General features: G+C 52.3%; 1 protein-coding gene across 15 annotated transcripts in view; it reads left to right on the top strand.

The window, feature by feature from the left end:
• Window positions 1-17471, top strand: part of GRIN1 (glutamate ionotropic receptor NMDA type subunit 1) — a 53183-nt gene that overhangs the window by 9050 nt on the left and 26662 nt on the right. For 10 of the 15 annotated variants that reach the window (XR_010990560.1, XM_068164228.1, XM_068164226.1 and 7 more), the window contains exons 3-5: window positions 6404-6580; window positions 11549-11611; window positions 14048-14148. Coding sequence is in view for 14 of the 15 variants with exons in the window: in XM_068164228.1 (XP_068020329.1) it covers window positions 6404-6580; window positions 11549-11611; window positions 14048-14148 (341 nt within the window). In the remaining variant the exon portion in view is untranslated. The remainder of the gene's footprint in view (window positions 1-6403; window positions 6581-11548; window positions 11612-14047; window positions 14149-17471) is intronic. The other 5 variants (XM_068164232.1, XM_068164227.1, XM_068164224.1 and 2 more) reach the window with 1 other exon arrangement.

Below are 17471 nucleotides of genomic sequence, written 5' to 3'. Positions count from 1 at the left end.
GGAGCACTTTTCTTGCTTACTGGCTTGGTCTCACTGGCAACCAATGCTCAGCATCAATGGTGTTAAGTGGAGCACTGGAGCAGGGTCCCGAGAGAGGTTGTGGAGTCTCCTTCTCTGGACCCTTCCAGCCCTGTCTGGATGTGTTCCTGTGTGACCTGTGCTGGATTCTATGGCCCTGCTCTGGCAGGGAGGGTGGCCCCCAAGATCTTCAGAGGTCCCTTCCAACTCCTAACATCCTGTGAGCCTGTGATAAAAAGCTGCACTGAAAGTGAGAAGAAAAGCATTTCCCCTTGACCAAGGCCAGGGCCAGGACTCCTTCCCTGGCACCTGCAAGAAGTGCCTGGAGAGCCTGGTCGAGGTCATGGGGAGCCTGGTTGAGGTCGTGGGGAGCCTGGTCGAGGTCATGGGGAGCCTGGTCGAGGTCATGGGGAGCCTGGTTGAGGTCGTGGGGAGCCTGGTTGAGGTTGTGGAGAGCCTGGTCAGGGTCGTAGGGAGCCTGGTTGAGGTTGTGGAGAGCCTGGTCGAGGTCGTGGGGAGCCTGGTCAGGGTCATGGGGAGCCTGGTCAGGGTCATGGGGAGCCTGGTCAGGGTCATGGGGAGCCTGGTTGAGGTCATGGAGAGCCTGGTCGAGGTCAGGGAAAGTTGTTTGCCCTAGGAGTGGGTTGCACAGCCAGCAGCCAGCAGCACAGCCAGCATCAGGGACAGCCTGCAGGGAGTCAGAGCAGATGAGGGGCTGCAGCCTCTGCTGCTGGCAGTGGTGGAGCCCACTCAGCCCAGTGCAGGAGAGCTCCTCAAAGGCTCTCAGGATGCAAGCCAGGAGGAGGGCAGAGCAGCCCCAGCACTTCACAGGGATGATGCTGTGGTGCTGAGCTGTTCCCCAGGGGCTGACCAGCCCTTCCCTCCAGGCACAGCAGGGAAGGCAGAGGATGCTTTTGTGCCTCAGCTCCCCATGCATCTGTCTCTCTCAGATCCCTCCCAGGACACATCAAAGCTGTTGCAGAGCTGTCTCAGCACATCCACGCAGGGCAGTGGGCAAGTGGCTTTCAGGGGGGCTCAGCCACACATGTGCTGGCTGGTGGCAGGATGAGCAAAGCAGGAGAGAGGGCAGCCCAGGCTCCTTCCATGGACAGCCTGGGCAAGGCTTCTTGTTCATACCCAGCTGAGGAGTTTTGCCAAATTATCACAACTTTATGTCTTGGGACCTCTGCCAGGCTCCTTGAAACTGCCCAGGCAGTCCTGGGGTGCATTGCCAGCAGAATCCCACAATGGGTTGGGTTGGAGGGGACCTGAAAGGTCATCCAGATCAAATCCCTCTGCATTAAGCAGGGACACCTCCCCCCAGCCCAGCTTGCTCAAGGCCTCATCCAGCCTGGCCTTCAACACCTCCAGGCAGGAGGCAGCCACAGCCTCCCTGGGCAGCCTGTGCCAGAGTCTCCCCAGCCTCACTCTCAAGGATTTCTTCCTCCTCTCCACTCTCAGTCTCCCCTCTCCCAGCTCAGGATGTTCCTCATCCTGGCACTCCCAGCCCTTGGCCAGAGTCCCTCCCCAGCTCTCCTGGAGCCCTTCAGGTCCTGGAAGGCTGCTCTGAGGTCTGCCTGGAGCCTTCTCTTCTCCAGGCTGCACAGCCCCAACTCTCCCAGCCTGGCCCCACAGGGGAGGTTCTGCATCTCTGTGGCCTCCTCTGGAGCCTCTCCAGCAGCTCCAGGTCCTTCTTGTGGACAGGATCCTAGACTCAGGCATTGTTCTGCACTATCCTGTTTAAAACCTACAGTTCTGTAACACAGTGTGGTGGGTTGAAAATTCCACCCACCCCACTCCCAACGTTACCTTTGCCAGCCCAGCTCAGCTGGAAGCAGATGGAAGCTGTATTTAGAGGCAGAACTACAATCTACAATGGAAGGCAAGCAATATGCACAAACCAAACAATATTTACAGTAAATATTTAGATCTTTGCAGTTAATAAGCAGCACAAGGACCCCCCCTGGCCAAAGAGCAGGGGAAGCTACAAGCTTCTCCCTCCCTGCCCCCTTCCCCCCTGCACTGTACACAAAAGGGACAAGAAAAAGGAGCAGAGAGAAGTTAGACTTAGCCAAAACCCTGCAGCCAGGGTCAAGCAGAAGCAAGTTAATATCTCCCAGAGCAAAGAGGTGAGCAGAGCAGAGCTTGTTCTGGTACAACCAGTGTAAGTCCCTCAGCTCCCCAGTGGGGTTGTGCAGCACTGGCATTGGTTTGCTTTTCACACCCAGGAGTGATTTATTTACATTTTACTGCTTTCTGTTCAAGATCTAACACCAGAGTGAGGCCTTTGGGCACCACCTCAGGCAGCAGAGTTGCCCAGACTCAGAAACCAGGCTGCTCTGCAGCAGCTGTGCAGGAGAATCAGAGAAATCACAGAGCTGTCAGGGTTGGAAGGGACCTCAAGGCTCAGCCAGCTCCAACCCCCCTGCCATGGGCAGGGACACCTCACACCACAGCAGGTTGCTCACAGCCACCTCCAGCCTGGCTGCAAACACCTCCAGGCAGGAGGCTTCCACCACCTCCCTGGGCAGCCTGTGCCAGGCTCTCACCACCCTCCTGGGGAACAACTTCTTCCTCACAGCCAATCTCAATCTCCCCACTTCTAGTTTTGCTCCATCCCCCCCCCAGTCCTATCCCTCCCTGACACCCTCAAAAGTCCCTCCCCAGCTTTCCTGCAGCCCCCTGCAGATCCTGGAAGGCCACAATGAGGTCTCCTCAGATCCTTCTCCTCTCCAGACTGCACAACCCCAACTCTCTCAGTCTGTCCTCACAGCAGAGCAGCTCCAGCCCTCTGCTCCTCCTCCTGGCCCTGCTCTGGACACCTTCCAGCACCTCCAGATCCTTTCTGGCACAGAGGCTCCAGAGCTGGCCCCAGAGCTCCAGCTGTGGTCTCAGCAGAGTGGAGCAGAGGGGCAGAATCCCCTCCCTGGCCTTGCTGGCCACACTTCTCTTGCTGCAGCCCAGGCTCTGCTTGGCTCTCTGGGCTGCAAGTGCTCCCTGCTGGCTCCTGCTGAGCTTTTCCTCCCCCAGCACCCCCAGGGCCTTTCCTTCAGGGCTGCTCTCCAGCCAGTCCCTGCCCAGCCTCTATCAGTGCCTGGCATTGCCCTGCCCCAGCTGCAGGACCTTGCCCTTGGTCTTGCTGAACCTCCTGAGGTTGTCCTGGGCCCAGCTCTGCAGCCTGCCCAGGTCCCTCTGGATGGATCCTTCCCTCCAGTGCTGCTGCACCACACAGCTTGGTGTCATCAGCAACCCTGCTGAGGAAGCCTCAGTGCCTCTGCCCATGTTGCCAACAAAGATGCTGAACAAGCCTGGGCCCAGGACTGACCCTGAGGGACTCAGGGTAGCCAGGACCATTTGTTCATCTGAAGCCAGTTGTATTTGCAACTCTGAAGCGAGCCATGCCCGATTTAAGCAGCATTTTTGGGGGAGCTAGCTGGGAAAGCAGAACAATTTTGATGCACTGCTTTCCAAGCTGCTTTCCAAGCTGCTTTCCCACTTCAGAAAGGGATTGAAATCATTTTAAGTCAGAATGTTGGTTTTTTTCAGCCTGTGTTTTTGGCTGGTTGGGTTTTGTTTGCTTTTACTCTGGGCTGTTCTCTTCTTTCTTGTTACTTTTCCTCTCTCTTCCCTCTCTTCTGATTGTTTTCTCCCCCCCCCCCCCCCATTTCCATTTTCCTTCTCCCTGGGTTTCTTTTACACCAATTAAAAAGGTTCAGGGATGAAAAAATGAAAGCACTCAGAGCCATCTTGTCTGCCCCTGGGCCTGGAGGCACCTGGGCATCTCTGCTGACTCCAAAGAGAGAGCTTGAGCACTGCTGGTGTGGCTACCATGGGCTGTCCTCCCTCAGGGTGTCCCTGTGGAGCTGCTTCCCAGTGCTGCTGCCTAGCCCTGGGCTCCTGTGGTGAGCTGCACTTCTCCTGCTCCTGTGGGACTGGGAGTGTTTGTAGCAGTCACACAAGCCTGCAGCTCTGAGACTCTTGCTGCAGCTCTCCTGGTTCATTTCCTCCTCCAATTGCTCATCCACAGTTCTGCTCAGCCTCTTCAGGCATCAGGAGATGGTTCCAGTGCTTTGGTATTTGTGCTGCTGCCCCCCAGCACTTCACAGCATCACAGAATGTTAGGGGCTGGAAGGCACCTTCAAAGCTCTTCCAGTCCAAACCCCTGCCAGAGCAGGATCACCCAGAGTAGATCACTCAGGAACACATCCAGGCAGGTCTTGAATGCCTCCAGAGAGGGAGGCTGCAGAACCCCCCTGGGCAGCCTGTTGTGTGCTCTGGACCAGGGCAGAAGGATGCAGCTTCTGTCCCGGTGCACAGACCTGACCATGGCAGGGCTTGCACTGTTTTCTCTGCATTCCATGCTTCAGTTTGACTTGATCAGGGTGCTGAGCAAGGGCAAAGGATGTGACCTGCTCTGCCTGTTCCTCATGGTTGACACGATGCCTTTCCCCTTCCAACAGGGATTACTTTGGCCCATTCAGGACTGGTTTTGACCCTAGCTGGGTCTGGTCCCTGGCTGAGCAGGGCTGGCTAAGCTCTGTTTGGTCCAGGGGACAATCTCAGCCTTCAAAAGACATGTTATGGCACTTTACTTTTTGTCCTCTCCTGTTCAGGCTTCTGCCTCCTCCAGCAAGCAGCTGCTTTGCCAAGTGGGTCCATGCTGAGCATAAGCACTTTCATTCCCTAATATTTGATTCTGGGGCCTTTGGGAAAGGCTCTGTTTTGGTGAAACCTCTCTGTCAGCTGCAGCCTTTGGCCTGATTGCTCCCCTAAGAGCGCTCTGCTTAATTAGGCCGCAATTGCTAGTGGTCAATCAGCCAACCATGACAATGCCTCCGCTCGAATCAGATAAGGTTAGCCAGGACACAAGTGCAGAGCTGTCCCCTCCTGCAGGCTGCTGCAGAACAGGCTGACCTAGAAACAGCCAAAGTGATGCTGGAAAACTGCTTTCCTGAGCTCCTCTGATGACAGAAAACTCATCTGCACCTGCTGCTGCTCCTTGTTGCTCTCTGAGGGGAATTTGGTTTCTTTTCCTGATGCCTGCTGCTCAGTAACTTTTTCCTAAAGCCAAGAGGAAGGGCTGGATTTGCACTGAGCCTTGCTGGCAGCTGGTTGCTGGAGAGGCTGATCCTCACCATGCACCTACAGACCACAAAGCAGTCAGCCCCTTTGCCATGGGTTAACCACTGAGAGGTACAAAATGGTAGCCATGGTTGGCTTCAGAGCCAGAAGAAAGGAGTGCAGGTACTGCAGGCTAGCTCAGGGTGTGCACCCAGAGGTCTATCTGAACCTGCTGCTCTGTCCCTGCAATCCCAGTCCTGTCCCCTGCAGTCCCAGCCCTGTCTGTGCCATTCTATCCCTGTCCCTGCAATCCCAGCCCTGTCCCCTGCAATCCCAGCCCTGTCTGTGCCATTCAATCCCTGTCCCTGCAATCCCAGTCCTGTCCCCTGCAATCCCAGCCCTGTCTGTGCCATTCTATCCCTGTCCCTGCAATCCCAGCCCTGTCTGTGCAGTCCCAGTCTTGGTTTTGCAATCCCAGCCCTGTCTGTGCCATTCTATCCCTGTCCCTGCAATCCCAGCCCCGTCTATGCAGTCCTAGCCCTGTGCTTTCAATCCCATCCTTGTCCCCTGCAATCCCAGCCCTGTCTCTGCAATCCCAGCCCTGTCTCTGCAATCCCAGCCCTGTCTTTACAATCCCAGCCCTGTGCCTGCAATCCCAAACCTGTCTCTACAATCCCAGCCCTGTCTTTACAACTCCAGCCCTGTACCTGCAATCCTAGCCCTGTCTGTGCAGTCCTAGCCCTGTGCTTCCAATCCCAGCCCTGTCTGTGCAGTCCTAGCCCTGTGCTCTCAATCCCAGCCCTGTGTTTCCAATCCCAGCCCTGTCTTTACAATCCCAGCCCCGTGCCTGCAATCCCAGCCCCGTGCCTGCAATCCCAGCCCCGTCTGTGTAGTCCTAGCTCTGTGCTTTCAATCCCAGCCCTGTCTTTACAATCCCAGCCCTGTCTTTACAATCCCAGCCCTGTCTTTACAATCCCAGCCCCGTGCCTGCAATCCCAGCCCCGTCTGTGTAGTCCTAGCTCTGTGCTTTCAATCCCAGCCCTGTCTTTACAATCCCAGCCCTGTTTTTACAATCCCAGCCCTGTCTTTACAATCACAGCCCCGTGCCTGCAATCCCAGCCCCGTCTGTGTAGTCCTAGCCCTGTGCTCTCAATCCCAGCCCTGTCCCTGCACTCCCAGCCCTGTGTTTCCAATCCCAGCGCTGTCTGTGCAGTCCTAGCCCTGTGCTCTCAATCCCAGCCCCGCAGCCCCAGCCCCGTCCCTCCAGGCTCCCCCTTGCCGCCGCGGCGGGCAGGCTGCGCTGAGCTGCTGTTCTCCCTTGCAGAGCATCCATCTGTCCTTCCTGCGCACAGTGCCCCCCTACTCCCACCAGGCCAACGTCTGGTTCGAGATGATGAGAGTCTTCAACTGGAACCACGTCATCCTGATCGTCAGTGACGACCACGAGGGTCGTGCTGCACAGAAGAAGCTGGAGACCCTCCTGGAGGAGAAAGAGTCCAAGGTCAGTTCCTGAACATTGTCTTGTAGCTTTGTTTTAAGCAGAGCAAGCAACAGAGCTAGCAGTCTCAGGCTGTTGTATGTATGTAGATTCCTGTATGTAAAACACCTTTTTTCTTTCCATTGTAACATGGCTAACATGCTTAAAGCATCAACAGTGTCTGACTAGTACCTGACAGAACTTTGTACTTTATTCATTTCACTTGCTTTGCCATGGTCAAAAATCTCCTGCGTGTGAAATCGACTAAAAAAACAGAAACGAAAAAAAGAAGGGAAGGATAACCTGGAGCTCTGCAAATGCCTCACCCGAGATTCCCCCCCAGGAGAGGGCCACTCGCTCACCTTAGGGAAGCATCTGCCCCACCACAGCCACCCCCGGGCGGGGATCTAGGCGGCCCCAGCCCCGCCAAAACGACCCTCGAAAAGCAGCTTCCGAATTGGCTCCCTGGGGCTCAGCCCAGGGGCAGCCGGGCGCTGCTCCGGGGGTGTGCTGCAGCCCCTCCGCAGGCTGCCCGGCCGCAGGCTGCCCCGGCCCGTCTCCGTTGAAGCCCCTGCCCAGCGCTGCTTTCCTGCCCCCACCGCGCTGGCACGGGAGGGTGGCTGCGGCTGGCGGCAGCGGCTCTGCCCGGGGGGTGCCTGGCACCTCGCACGCAGGGCCCCACGGGAGCAGGGAGGGAGCAGGGGAGGCCCCTGAGCCTGCTAGGGAGTCAGGAGGACTCCTCCAGACCTGCTGCCCTTGAGCAAAAGGATTCAACAAGCCTTCGAGACAAGCAGGGAAGGAGAAGATAGGGAGCCCTGCAGCTGCAGTGCTTCTGGAAGGCAAGGAACCACCTCCTGCCCTGCGGGGAGAAGGCACAGCAGTCCTCCTAGCCGGGGCAGGGTGAGGTCCCCTTTGGATGGGCAGAGACTGAGCCCATCTCCAAGTCTCCAGCAGCATCAGGGCAGGCACCCATTCCTGGCTGTTCCCTCCTGGATCACAGGCAGAGACTACAACCTGCTCTTCTCCAGCACTACCAGCACCTGCTGGACATTTAGCACTTGGCTGTTGAGGAGAGGTGGCCACAGGCACTTGGAGCTGCTGGCTGAGCTGAGAGGACACACTGCTCTTTGTCACCCTCTTGTCAAGCCACTGGAGAAGCAATTGGTGCAGGGCTGTGGGCTGGCACAAGTTCCACTGACCAACAGGCTCTTGGCTTTGGCAGTGGTCTCCAGGAGGTTTCATCCTTGCTGCATCCTGGGCTGCTGTGAGACACTGGTGTGCCACCAGCCGTGGTGGCTCCTGGTGCCTCCAAGGACAGTGTGCTGCTGCCTGGCACCAGGCCAGCGTCCTCTTCGAAGCCTCTTCTCAGTGTCCCTCACCCAGGGAAGGCTGTGGGAAGGTTGTTCCCACAGGCAGTCTGTCAGCCTTTGCCTTGTACCTTCTGGTCTCCACTTTCCATGTTCCTGCAGCTGCAGTGCAGGTACTTTGGTTGCCTCCTTTCCCTGCTCACCCCACACAACGCCCCAGGCACAGGCTGCACTTCTTCAGCCTGCCCATCCTACAGGAAAGCCTTTGAGAGATGGGGAAGGGAGCCTCTGTCCTTGGCCCTGCCCTGCTTTAGCACTGCATCTCCATGTCTTGGTGTCCCCTGGCAGCCAGGGGGCTACTGCAGATGCCTTGGGCATCCATCCTCCAGCCTGGAGCATGTGCCCTGTGATGGTGGGAAGTCATCTTATCATCCCTTTGGGGTATGACACCACATCTTGTTTCCTTTGGGGGCTTGCTCTGTCAGACTGATTGGTCTGACTGCTCTTGAAGGTGGTAGATAACCCTGCTGGGGCCTTCTGCTCTTCCTCAGTCTCTTCCATTGTCTAAGTGTTCTGTCACTGGTGTGCTGACTCTTCATGCTATGCAGTGGTTCTTTGGACCCATCCCAAACCTTCTCCAGAGCAGCCTGAGCCTTGGAGAGGCAGCAAGCAGCAGACCTGCTCTTGACCTCTTCAGGGCTTGGATCAGGCCCCTGAGCACCTGGGGAGTCTGCTATGGGTCTGAGGCTCACCTGAGCTCTTGGATCTGAGCATAGCTTGTGCCCTGGAACCTCTGCTGGCTCTGGGTGTCACTCAGGCACTGTTGCATAGATTTGCTCTTCAAGCAGATGTTTGGAGCCCAGCACTCAGGCCAGGCTGGCTGGCCCTCACACACCCACCACATGAAAGCCTTGTCTTAGGTCTGTCTGCAGCAACTGCCAGCCTTGAGCTTTTGCTTCATCCCAGAACAGCTCTGCTCATTCACCTGGGCAGGCCCCCACGGCCCCAGTGCTGCTCAGGGTCAGGAGCAAGCCCCAGATGCCATGAAAATCAGAGTGTGTCCAAGCCAGAGGTGGCAGGTCCCTGGTGTGCTGGGTCCCTTCCTCTGGGACAGTGGTGTTCATGAAAGTGGTCAGGGTTTGAGTGGATGCTGGAGAACCTGGGGGAGAGGAAATATTGGATTCATGGGTCCCTGCAAGGAGAAATGGGGAGAAATGGGAAAGAGAGTTCTGATCCTGGCAATAGGGAGAGTGACAGGGAGAGGCAGAGATGACCAAGCACGCTCAGGCCCAGCTTTGCAGCACCAAAGGCTCTGCTGAGCAGCTTGGGCTGAGGTGCCAGCACATCCTGGGCACACAAGGTGAGGTGTGGCTGGAGGCTGCAACGTGAGTGCCCAGGTTTCTGATTAAACAGATGGTGCCTGAGGAAAAGAGGCCAATATCTCATCACTGGAGGATGTCCACACTGTCCTGCTGCAGCTCTGCTCTCTCTGGAGGCACTGGTTGCTCCAGGTCTCGCTGCAATCTGAGCAGACTCAAAAGAGCCCCTGCAGAAATCCTTGCTGTGGAGCATCAGGAGAAGTGAAGGCAGAACTGGGCTCCAAGCAGATTTTGCCTCCTCAGATACTTTTTCTTGCAGTGACCCAACCTCTTTCAGCAATCCAAACCTTGCCTGGCTGTGCCCAAGGAGAAGAAAGGACAGATCACACAGCTGCACAGAAAGGAGACAAAGGCTGGTCTGAGTGCTCAGGAAGAGACAAACTAGTTTGGAAAGCCAGATGCAGAGCTCAAACCTGCCTGCATAAGCAATGAGCTGAGAGTGTGAACCCTTGCAGTACAGGGGTGCAAAAGGTCAGGTTCTTGGCAGTCATCACTTGCCTTTGCCATAAGGTGCTGCAGATTGGAGATCAGGATAGAGCCAAGTCCTGTACTCCATGCACACAGATCAGGGTTGCCCAGCTGGGCTGGGACAGGGCCAAAAGTTCAGGCTATGCCCTGCCAAAGCCTGCCAAGCATTATCCTGCAGGCACCATCAGGGTGAGCCTGACCAAAGTGGCTGCTTCCAGGAAGATCCATCAGGCTCTTTGCACCCTGCTGCAGGGCCAAAGCTCCTGAGAGCAGAGGCTGTTGATCCTTTGCATGCTGCCTGAAGGAGAGGAAGCCTCCAAAAGTAGGGCTCATGCCCCTGGCTCCTTTGAAGCCAGGTAGCAGAAGTGGCTGAGGCAGGAGACGAGGGGAAGAGCAAGCTCTCTGCTCTGGGTTGCTGTCTGCAGGGTCAGTGCACACTGAGCCACCTGCCCCTAGCCCAGCTGTGATGCTCCAGCCAGCAGCATGGAGACCACCAAGCAGTGAACCTCGCTAGCCATGCATAGGGCCATGGTATGGGCACTGTGGTCTCCAGCAGCTGCACCCCCCAGGGCCACCTGCGTGCCACAGAGCCATGAGGTGCCCTCAACCCTCCCCAGGCACCAGGTAATAGCTGCAATGTCATCCCATGATCGCCATCGCTTCACATCGCCACGCTTTGAGCCAGCAGGGGACGTAGAGAGCTTTCACTTTCTCGTGTGGATGACAACGGAGCTCCAGAGAGCTGCTCCCTCCTGGCGGGAGGTGAGGAGCTCAGCTGAGACACCTCCCTTGCTGTGCCCTCCCAGGGTGAGCAGGGCTGCGGTGCCGATAGCGAGGGCAGCCACGCAAACACTCATCCCTCTCGCAGCTTGCCTCTGCCCAGCGCTCGCCGCACGTAGCCTTTTGTCCTTTGCTTCCACAGTAATTCCGTGGACCCTTCCCCCCCACACTTTAAGCCCTTATCAGCCGCGTAGCTCCTCCCTGAGTGTAAGATTTGCCCCTGTACTCAGCACTGGTTAGGCTGCACCTTGAGTCCTGTGTCCAGTTCTGGGCCCCTCAGTTTAAGAAGGACATTGAGAGACTTGAAGGTGTCCAGAGAAGGGCAAGAAAGCTGGGGAGGGGTCTGGAGCACAGCCCTGTGAGGAGAGGCTGAGGGAGCTGGGGTTGCTTAGCCTGGAGAAGAGGAGGCTCAGGGGAGACCTCATTGCCCTCTACAACTACCTGAGGGGTGGTTGTGGCCGGGAAGGGGTTGGGCTCTTCTCCCAGGCAACCAACACCAGAACAAGGGGACACAGTCTCAAGCTGCGCCAGGGGAGGTTTAGACTCGAGGTGAGGAGGAAGTTCTTCACCGAGCGAGTCGTTCATCATTGGAACGGGTTGCCCAGGGAGGTGGTGGAATCATCGTCCCTGGAGGCGTTCAAGAGGAGATTGGATGTGGCACTTGGTGCCATGGTCTAGTCATGGGGTCTGTGTTGATAGGTTGGACTCGATGATCCTCGAGGTCCTTTCCAACCTAAGTTATACTGTGAGACTGTGATAAACCATTTCTTGCTGCAGAGTCTCCCCAGCCCCACACAGGAATCGCAACCTGACGGCCAGCGGCTGCGACCCCCCCGGCCCCCGCACCCCCGCCCAGGCTTGGCCCCGCGGCGCTGCCGTCAGAGCCGGGTCCCCTCTCTCCCGCTAGCGGCTTTTGCGAGCTCCAGCGTTATAGAGACCCTCTTAGCAAACAAGTGGAGGAGGAGGTGGATGTTGGATTGCTTTACTACACGTCATTTTCAACTGTTTATAATATTCTTCTGTGTCTACATATTTTCTCTGTGCACATTATTCATCAGAGTAAAAAAAGGAACTATGAAAACCTCGACCAACTTTCCTATGACAACAAGCGAGGACCCAAGGTATATATGCATGGAAAATGCACGCCGCCCACCAACCTAACTAGCAAAACGAGACAAACAAAAAAAGCAAACAAACCAAAAAAATCCCAAAATTAAATAAATAAATGGATAAAAAGAATCACTAAAGAAATAAATGACAAAATAGCCACGAGCCGCCAGAAAAAAAAAAAAGATAATAATTAAAATACTATTAAAAAAAAAGAGAGAATTAAATAAAGAAAAATGAAAAGAAATAGAGAAAGAAAAAAATTAAAAGAAAAGAAAGGAAAAAAAAATAAGATAAATAAATCAATCTTCCCCCCCCCCCCCCCCCCCAAAAAAAAATAAGAGCCATGACCTTGTTTCTTGGTAGCAGCACGTTTTGATGTTGAAATAGTTTGGTTTGGAACTTGAGAATGGCAACCCAGCCGGCTGACCCCGGAAGGATTTCGTTTGGAAACATGCATGTGAACCAAATAATTAACTTGCAAGTTTCTTCCCCTTCTTTTTTTTCCTCCTCCCCCCCTCCCCCACCCCGCCCCTTTTTTGTTATCTTTTCTTTTTGTTGCGTTGGTTTTCTTTTTAACCAAAAAACCGTTGAACGAGTCTCTCCCTTTTCCTCTCCCGAAGGAAACGGTTCCCTGGTGTAAGTTGCTCACTTCTGCGCCCTAAAGGTTAACCCTCTGCAATATGTTGGGTTTCGTTCGTTACTTTTTTTTTTCTGGGGGGGGAGGGTTGGTTTGGGGTTTGGTTTTGTCTTTGATTTTATTATTATTATTATTATTATTTTTATTATTATTATTCTCATTATCATTATTATTTTTATTATATATTTTTATTTTTTATTATTATTGTTATTTTATTTTTATGATTGTTGCTATATTTTCATTATTGCTTTTATTATTATTATTTTATTTTTATCATTATTGCTATCTTTTTATTATTGCTTTATTATTATTATTGATAATCTTATTTTTATCGTTGCTATATTTTTTTAATTGCATTATTATTAATTACTATTATTATTTACTATTATTTACTATTATTTACTATTATTGCTATTTTATTATCATTGTTGCTATATTTTTATTATTGCTTTATTGTTATTATTGTTATTTTTACTATATTATTATTGTTATTTTATTTTTATTATTGCTATATTATTATTATTATTAATTACTATTATTCCTATTTTATTTTTATCATTGTTGCTATATTTTTATTATTGCATTATTATTATTGTTATTTTATTTTTTATTATGGCAATATTTTTATTATTGCATTATTATTACAGTTGTTATTGTTATTTTTATTATTATCATTGCTATTTTAATTTTTATTATGGCTATATTAGTATTATTAATTACTATTATTGCTATTTTATTTTTATCATTGTTGCTATATTTTTATTATTGCATTATTATTATTATTATTATTATTATTATTATTATTATTATTATTATTATTATTATTGCTATTTTATTTTTACCATTATTGCAATTATTTTATTATTGCATTATTATTATTGTTGTTATTGTTATTTTTATTATTATAATTGCTACTTTAATTTTTATTATGGCTATATTATTATAGTTATTGCTATTATTATTATTATTATTACTATTATTATTGCTATTTTATTTTTATCTTTTTTTATCATTTATTATTTTATTATTGCATTATTATTATTGTTATTATTATAATTGTTACTTTAATTTTTATTATGGCTATATTATTATTGTTATTGCTATTATTATTATTATTACTATTATTATTGCTATTTTATTTGTATCATTATTGCTATATTCCTATTATTGCTTTATTATTATTATTATTGTTATTGTTATTTTTGTTATTATCATTGATATTATATTTTTTATTGTTGCTTTATTATTTCTTCATTATTATTATTATTTTCATTATTATTATTATCATTATTTTCATTATTTTCGTTATTATTATTATTTGATCTTTCATTTCCCCTGGGGTTTGTTTTTTTTTCGAGGACCAGCACTCAGCTTGAGTTTTCAATTTGCATTTCAAAGCCTCTTTTTCCTCTCTTTCCTGTACGATGCACGCCTCGTTTTTTTTGGGTCTTGAGTGACTTCAGTTTGCATGCAGAGTGCAAAGAGAAAAACCAAAAGCCACAAAGAAAAGAGAAAAAAAAATAATCCAAAGAAAATGAGAAAGAAAAAAAAAACCAACAGAGCAAAACCTAAAAGCTAAAAAAAAAAACCTAAAAGAGAAAGGAAGGAAGGAAAGAAATTTAAAAGCAAAAAAAAAAGAATAAAAGAGAAAAAAGAGATGTAAAAATAAGCAAGAAGTAGCTGTGACCAAGCTTATTTGGCAGCCTTTTGTGCAGATGAATGAGTTCTCTTGACCCTTTCTAGATAGCATGGCTCTCCCGGGCAGTCCTGGGGCTCCCTCACTAACCAGCTCTGCTCACACTGGTCACAGGCTGAGAAGGTTCTGCAGTTTGACCCCGGCACCAAAAACGTCACGTCGCTGCTGCTGGAGGCCAAGGAGCTGGAGGCGCGAGTCATCATCCTCTCTGCCAGGTGAGACAAGGCTCTGCAATCCTCCCCCTGCTCCCCCAGCGCAGAGCCACAGCTCTGGGTGGCTTGGGAAAGCTCTCCCAGGTGAGACACAGCTGTGCCTCCCCTCCCCTGCTCTTCCAGCACAGAGTCACAGCTCTGGGTGGCTTGGGAAAGCTCTCCCAGGTGAGACACAGCTGTGCCTTCCCCCCCCCTGCTCTCCCAGCACAGAGTCACAGATCTGGGTGGCTTGGGAAAGCTCTCCCAGGTGAGACAAAGCTCTGCAATCCCTCCCCTGCTCTCCAAGCACAGAGTCACAGCTCTGGGTGGCTTGGAAAAGCTCCCCCAGGTGAGACACAGCTGTGCCTTCCCCCCCCTGCTCTCCCAGCACAGAATCACAGCTCTGGGTGGCTTGGGAAAGCTCTCCCAGGTGAGACAAAGCTCTGCAATCCCCCCCCCCGCCCCCGCTCTCCCATCACAGAATCACAGCTCTGGGTGGCTGGGGAAAGCTCTCCCAGGCCATGGAGTCTGGCTTGGAAAAGCTCCCCCAGGAGAGACACAGCTGTGCCTCCCTTCCCCTGCTCTCCCAGCACAGAATCACAGCTCTAGGTGGCTTAGGAAAGCTCTCCCAGGTGAGACACAGCTGTGCCTCCCCTCCTCTCCCAGCACAGAGTCACAGCTCTGGGTGGCTGGGGAAAGATCTCCCAGGCCATGGAGTCTGGCTTGGAAAAGCTCCCCCAGGAGAGACACAGCTGTGCCTCCCCTCCCCTGCTCTCCCAGCACAGAATCAGAGCTCTGGGTGGCTTGGGAAAGCTCTCCCAGCTGAGATACAGCTCTGCAATCCCTCCCCTGCTCTCCCAGCACAGAATCACAGCTCTGGGTGGCTTGGGAAAGCTCTCCCAGGCCATGGGAGAGCTTTAAACCATGTCGTGGTTTAAAGCAGGACAGATTTGCCAGATTTGCCTAGCCCAGCTCAAAGTGCTGCTGCCCAAGCCATGGGCTGACAGCTTGGCCAGGAGTTTGCTGTGGGGAACAGTGTCAAAGGCCTTGCTGAAGTCCAGGCAGACTACATCCACAGCCTGCTCCACATCCACCAGGCACTCACCTGATCAAACAGCTGTGCCTCCCCTCCCCTGCTCTCCCAGCACAGAGTGACAGCTCTGGGTAGCTTGGGGAAGCTCTCCCAGGTGAGACACAGCTGTGCCTCCCCTCCCCTGCTCTCCCAGCACAGAATCACAGCTCTGGGTGGCTTGGGAAAGCTCTCCCAGGTGAGACACATAGAATCATAGAATAGAATCATAGAATCAACAGGGTTGGAAGAGACCTCAAACATCATCAAGTCCAACCTGCCACCCAAGACCTCATGACTGCTAGACCATGGCACCAAGTGCCACATCCAATCTCCTCTGTAACACCTCCAGGGATGGGGACTCCACGACCTCCCTGGGCAGCACATTCCAATGGCCAATCTCCCTCTCTGTGTAGAACTTTCTCCTCACCTCCAGCCTAAACCTCCCCTGGCACAGCTTGAGACTGGCTGGGTGCCTGGGAGAAGAGATCAACCCCCTCCCTGACTACAGCCTCCCTTCAGGGAGTTGGAGAGAGCAAGAAGGTCTCCCCTGAGCCTCCTCTTCTCCAGGCTAAGCAACCCCAACTCCCTCAGCCTCTCCTCACAGGGCTGTGCTCCAGACCCCTCCTCAGCTTTGTTGCCCTTCTCTGGACACCTTCAAGTCTCTCAATGTCCTTCTTGAACTGAGGAGCCCAGAACTGGACACAGGACTCAAGGTGTTGCCTAAGCAGTGCAGAGCACAGGGCACAAGGACTTCCCTGCTCCTGCTGGCCACACTGTTCCTGATGCAGGCCAGGATGCCCTTGGCCTTCTTGGCCACTTGGGCACATTGCTGGCTCATGTTCAGCTGCTGTCAATCAGCACCCCCAGGTCCCTCTCTGTTTGGGAGCTCTTCAGCCACTCCGACCCCAGCCTGTAGCACTGCCTGGGGTTGCTGTGGCCAAAGTGTATAACCTGGCACTTGGATGTGTTCAGTCTCATGCCCTTGGCCTCTGCCCATCTGTCCAGCCTGGCATTGTCCCTCTGCAGAGCGCTGCAACCCTCTATCAGATCAACTCCTGCCCCCAGCTTGGTGTCATCTGCACATTTACTCATGATGGACTCAATTATCTCATCCAGATCATCAATGAAGATATTAAACAGGATGGGGCCCAGCACTGATCCCTGGGGGTCACCACTGGTGCCTGGCTGCCAGCTGGCTGTGGCACCATTCACCACCACTCCCTGAGCTCAGCCTCCAGCCAGTTCCTAACCCAGCTCAGAGAGCTGCTGGCCAAGCCAGGGGCTGACAGCTTGGCCAGGAGTTTGCTGTGGGGGATGGTGGCAAAGGCCTTGCTGCAGTCCAGGCAGACCACATCCACAGCCTGCCCCACATCCAACAGGCAGACATCTGATCAAACAGCTGTGCCTTCCCTCCCCTGCTCTCCCAGCACAGAATCACAGCTCTGGGTGGCTTGGAAAAGCTCTCCCAGGCCCTGGAGTCTGTCATGGTTTAAAGCAGGACAGATTTGCTCTTTTACTTCTTCCAAAAGGGGCAAAAGTACAAAACTGCTCACACAAAGGATTGGAGGGGACAGGCTCTGCTCACTTGCACCTGGGATAGGACAAGAGGCAATGGATATAAACTCCAGCACAGGAGGTTCCACCTCAACATGAGGAGGAACTTCTGTACTGTGAGGGTCACAGAGCCCTGGAGCAGGCTGCCCAGAGAGGTTGTGGAGTCTCCTTCTCTGGAGACTCTCCAGCCCCATCTGGATGTGTTCCTGTGTGTCCTGCGTGGTTCTGCTCTGGGAGGAGGGTTGGACTCGATGATCTTCAGAGGTCTCTTCCAACCCCTGATATCTGTGGTCTGTGAACCTGTGGTAGGATTGGAAAGTGTAAATGGAACAGCTAGTCACACCTACAGTGCTGCAGTGTACAGAGCAAAGCATAGCAAAGCACATGAGAGACAAAGAAATCCATAGTCTGGGCTTGACACAGAACCCCATCAAGGCAAAGATCCATACAACCCCATCAAGGAAAAGATCCACACGACCCCATCAAGGAAAAGATCCACGCAACCCCATCAAGGCAAAGATCCACACAACCCTCTTTCTATACCAGGCCAACAGAACCCAGGCTTCCATGCCACCCTCCCTACCCTCCAGACCCCTCCATTTGTGATGCAGCACAACCTTTGGCTAAGGCAACTCCAGCTGTAATTGGCAGCATTGCCAAGGCCAACCAGGCCTCACAGCCCTGCTAGGGAAATCAGAGCCTGGGCATCCTTGCTGGGAGG

The sequence above is a fragment of the Melanerpes formicivorus genome, unplaced genomic scaffold (genome assembly GCF_026170545.1).
Source record: "Melanerpes formicivorus ecotype bairdi unplaced genomic scaffold, bMelFor1.0.p_v2 SCAF_77, whole genome shotgun sequence".
NCBI classification, from domain to species: Eukaryota; Metazoa; Chordata; class Aves; order Piciformes; family Picidae; genus Melanerpes; species Melanerpes formicivorus.
Note: the sequence above shows the minus strand (reverse complement) of the source record. Positions and strands in the feature narration are given on the sequence as shown.